Source organism: Nicotiana tabacum, chromosome 23 (genome assembly GCF_000715075.1).
Source record: "Nicotiana tabacum cultivar K326 chromosome 23, ASM71507v2, whole genome shotgun sequence".
In the NCBI taxonomy this organism is placed as follows: Eukaryota; Viridiplantae; Streptophyta; class Magnoliopsida; order Solanales; family Solanaceae; genus Nicotiana; species Nicotiana tabacum.
Window position 1 is genome coordinate 103475254 of NC_134102.1, and position 5127 is coordinate 103480380.

At 44.4% G+C, this 5127-nt stretch overlaps 1 protein-coding gene across 1 annotated transcript; it reads right to left on the reverse strand.

Moving 5' to 3' along the window:
* Positions 1-2915: 2915 nt before the first annotated feature.
* On the reverse strand, positions 2916-3974 carry LOC142177314 (uncharacterized). Its single transcript, XM_075245789.1, has one exon. It carries the CDS (start codon positions 3972-3974, stop codon positions 2916-2918), a length of 1059 nt encoding a protein of 352 aa, XP_075101890.1.
* Positions 3975-5127: the final 1153 nt, after the last annotated feature.

Here is a 5127-nt window from a genome sequence, read left to right on the forward strand (position 1 = left end):
AGGACCGATAGATTTGATCCACAATAACAGAATCGCCCACTGGCGTGGACACATATACAGGGGCACCCAAGGACTCACGAGGAACACCCAGAAAATGAGAAAACAGAGATGAAACATATGAATATGTAGACCCTGGATCAAATAGTACCGAAGCATCCATACCGCAGACAGAAATAATACATGTGATCACGGCATCTGAGGTTACTGCATCTGGTCTAGCTGGAAAAGCATAGAACCTAGCTGGAGCACCACCAGAAGGGGGCCTCCACCTCTAGGACGGACCCTACCCACCTTCCCTCTACCTCTGGGCGACAAGACGGCTGGTGCGACAGCTGGTACTATAATCATAGATTGATGACCTTGCTGTACTTCCATGCCCGAATCCTGGGGAAGAATCTCCTCACATGACCAAGATCCCCACACTCAAAATAACTTCTCGGGCCTGAGACAGACCCTGAGTCTGACCCTAGGGACCTAAACTCCTACTGGAGTAACCCTGAATGGCCGATGGACGGTAGACGCTCTCTAGAATGACGTTGAAATAAGGTCGCACTACAGCACCTCGAGAAGGCAGTGGTGTTGGATATGTGGGCCTGCTAGACTGACCCCTCTCAAACTGACCTCTGCCCCCAGATGGAGCACCACTGAACCCTCTAGAATATCAAAACCGCTTGCCCATCGGCATCTCCCCACTGGCAAACACCCTCGATCCTCTGAGCTATCTCCATAACCAGCTCGTAAGAAGTCCCCATCTCAACCTCCCGGGCCATAGTGACCTGGATACCAGAGTGAAAACCCGCAATAAACCTCTGCAATCTCTCTGCATCGGTGGGAAGTATCATAAGTTCATGGCAAGACAACTCAGAGAATCTCGCCTCATTGTCGGTCACTAACATCTGGTCCTGCTGAAGCTGATCGAACTGAAATCGCAACTTTTCCCTCTGAGAGGGTGGAATATATCTATCCAGAAAGAGGCGTGTCTACTGGTCCTAAGTCAAGGGAGGAGAACCTGCTGGCCTGCCGAGAAGTTAGGCCTACCACCATATGCGGACCCTGCCCTCCAGCTGAAAGGTGGTAAAGTCCACCCCGTGGGACTCCAATATCCTCATGTTGTGCAGTATGTCCCTGCAACGATCAATAAAGTCCCAGCATTCCTCGTATCGCTCACCTCCAAAGGCAGGAGGATGTAGCTTGGTCCATCTATCCAATAGCTTCTGCGGCTCACCGACCGCAACTGGTCTGGGCTCTGGTATAGCCACTGCAACTGGATGAGCTTCGCCCACGGGTAGTGCGCCCGGGGTCTGATATACTATAGCTGCGTGCCCTGGAGCCTGAGTGGTAGGGGTCTGTGCTCCCCCTCCCGCCTGAGATGTGGCTGGCTCTGCTGGAAATAAACCAGCCTACGTCATAGAGTCCATAAACGCAGCATACGGCCCATGACCTCCTAAAATCCCAGTGCAGACATGAAATTTGCCAGGGCCAGCTCAGGTGCAGGTACCTCATCCTGATCCTCAATAACAGGATCCTCCACTGGATCCACTAGTGGCACAACGGGAGAAATTCTAGGACACCCTCGTCCTTTAGCAGGAGATGGAGCCCTCGCTCAACCTCTGCCTCGGCCTCTAGTAATAGGGGGAACAACTTCTCCACCGCCGGGTACATCTACCGAGCACGTTCTCACCATTTATGAGAGAATAAGAGAAAGATACTTTGCACAAAATCAACTACATGATAGGAGATGAAGAAAGAGAAGTATTTGGTAGATAAGTACGTCTCCGCACTGATCCGCATGACTCTATTTGGCATGACAAATAAACTACAATTATCAGTTGTAAGAAACTGATGATACGTGAGTGATTAGTAAAAATAAAGGGATATTAATCAGAGAAAAGAAGGGTGATGACAAGATATGTGATCAATTATTGTTCCGGGTAACTCTATGCTAGATTCACTCTTAACTTCTATTGATTCTTTCGATTTCAACAAATGATTAGGCTACTTCAAAGATTTCAATTCTTCTTCCGAATGAATTTAATTCCCGTAGGTAACCCAATAACAGGCCCTATGAATGTATGCACAAAATTAGTGAATGAACGATCTTTCGGAGAACACCTCTCGATTATTCTCATGACCTGGGTAAATCAATAACTCCTTAAGCTCTTTCGATTACCTAGAAGAGATATAAAATCAACCTAATCAAGATAACACAAAGCCAATAGCAGTAAACTTCTCTTTGGATTAAAGTAAGACTACAATAAGCCTTGCAATTCAATTAAGAATTCATTCATTAAAGTCGGGCAATTAACATAGAGTAAAACCCAAAACAATGATTTATTCACAACATCCATCAACAACCCTAAGGAGACTTACTCCCTAACGAAGAAAGTATTCAAAACAAGAGTACTATAAGAACAAGAAGACATTACAATTCCCAAATTTCACCCAAACTTTCGTATTGAGTGAATTTGATCAAGTATATCGATTTCTAGTTGCTTCCGTCTTCTTCTCCCTCGAAAATCACTTCTCAAAATCACGATCCCCTCTTTTTAGACGAGCTGAGCTTCATATAGGTCAAGGAAATTGACCCCCAAAATTACGAATTTAGCCATGCAGAATTGTTCCTCGGAGGGACGTGCGCTGCCACGCACCTAGGCAGGTGACCGCGCATCTAGCCGCGCACATTTAAAAGTTTCTGCCTGACTTGCGCGGACTAGTGCACGGCCGCGCACCTGGGCCATTTTCTGCTCTCGTTTTTATTTCTTCTTTTTAAATGTGCGAACCTCCGTTGATCCTCGAATGAGCAACCAATGTACTCCATAATCTTTTACTTGGCCCCGACACTCTTCATCTGTAACACTACTTTCTCAGTTCCCACTCTAAGAATAAGCTACCCCTCATAAATATCAAGGATGGCTCTACATGTACACATAAATGGTCTCCCAAGAATTAAAGGTACCTCTTTGTTCACCTTCATATCCACCACAATAAAATCGACGGGGAACACAAACTTGTCCACCCGCACTAGAAATATCTTCAATGATTCCCTCAGGTAGAATGGTGGTCTGTTCGGCAAGTTGTAGGGACAATGGTATTGACTTGATCACTCCAAGTTCACCTTCCAGTTTCTTGAATACATACATAGGCATTAGATTTATAGACGCACCTGAATCACAGCGAGCCTTGTCAAACTTTTCACTCTCCAATGAGCATGGTATGGTGAAGCTTCCTGGGTCCCTACACTTTTGAGGAATTTTGTTTTGCAATATAGCACTGCAGTGGGCATTCAGATTGACCACTATTGTCTCTTCGAATTTTCTCTTGCTAGACAGGATCTCCTTCAGGAACTTTGCATAAACAAGCATCTGAGTGAGTACTTCTGTGAACAGTATGTTCACATAAAGTTGTTTGAGCATCTCCAAGAATCGTCCAAAACACTTGTCAAGTTTCTCCCGCTTCATCTTTTGAGGGAAAGGTAGAGCTGACATGTGTATACTTTCTTCAATTTCTTGTTGCACCCCGCTATTCTGACTCTTTTGATCTTCATTATTTTCCTCTAATGGTGTCTCAGTCTGCTTGTCGTCCACTTCCGATTTAGCCTTCACTATTGGATTAGTCAATTCTTTTCCACTTCTCAGAGATGCTGCTTTGATTGTTTCCTTCAGGTTCTTTTCAATGTCGAATGGAAGAGTCCCAGGATCCCTCTCAGACAACAAAATTTCAATCTGTCCCGTTTGCCTTTCTAAGTTCCGGATACCTGTACCCCGAGTCTCACATTTTTCATCTATTTTGTTGATAAATGCATTCATGAGATCTTCCATATTTGACTGATTTTGCTGTGGTGGCTGGTATTGCTGCCTATACTGGTTCTGAAAACCTAGTAGTCCCTGATCCTGTAGTCTGAGATTACTTTGCTGCCATGAATTCAAGCTACCATTTGGTGAACTCCACAAAATATTTGGATGTCTTTGACCCATATCATTAAAATTGTTCCCACCTTGGTAGTTCCCTCTATTAAAATTTCCCACGGCGCTGACTTGCTCAGCTGTAGCTTGACACTCGTGTGTAGGGTGTCCCGTCCCACAGATATCACAACCCAGCTGTGGTTGAGTTTACACCTGAGCCAAAGTCAATTGCTTGATGTCCTTAGCCATTGCTGCAATTTAGGCATGCATTGCTATAGTCGATTCTAATTGGTGCATCCCTGCAGATTTGTTTCGATCCCCTTGGTCTTTGGACCATTGATCTACATCTTCGGATAGTTCATTCAAGAGAGTAACAATCTCTTCCGGAGTTTTCTTCATCAGAGGGCCTGCAACTGCACTATTTAGGAATATCCTTGATGACAGGTTTAAACAGTCCCAAAAGTCCTGAAATTGCATCCATTGCTCCATTCCGTTATGAGGACATCTCCGCAGCAACTCCTTATATCTTTCCCATGCTTCGAATATTGTCTCCCATTCGCCTTGGCTAAAATTATGAATCTCTTTTCTCATCCTTCCCGTCTTCGCAGCCGAGAAATATTTTTCCAAAAACTTGGTAGTCATCTCCTCCCACATACGGATTGACCCTGTAGGCAAACTTCTCAGCCACTGCTTTGCATCATCCTTCAACAAGAACTGGAATGCTCTGAAGTATATAGCCTCATGTGATGCTCCATAATAGCGGAATGTGTTCATTATTTCATCAAAGTCTATCCGATGGTTGTTGGGATCTTCATTGGGTTTGCCTCTAATATATATTATATGGTTGTTGGGATCACCATGTGACACCTCATTTCATAATCATAAAAATACGGGTCTCAGCTCATTTTCATATTTTTCGTAAACATAGGCCTCAACCCATTTTTATATTTCCACGACACCTCGTTCCCATAATTAAATCATCATATTTCTCCGGAACCTCGTGCCCTTATTTCATATCACAATTGCACGGACAATTCACGTGCCAATTATCATTATCATTTCATCACAGCACCTCGTGCCCACATTTCATATCACAACTGCACGGACAATTCACGTGCCAATTATCATTATCATTTCATCACAGCACCTCGTGCCCACATTTCATATCAAAACTGCATGTACAATTCACGTGCCAAATATTCTCATTATTTACTCACGGCACCTC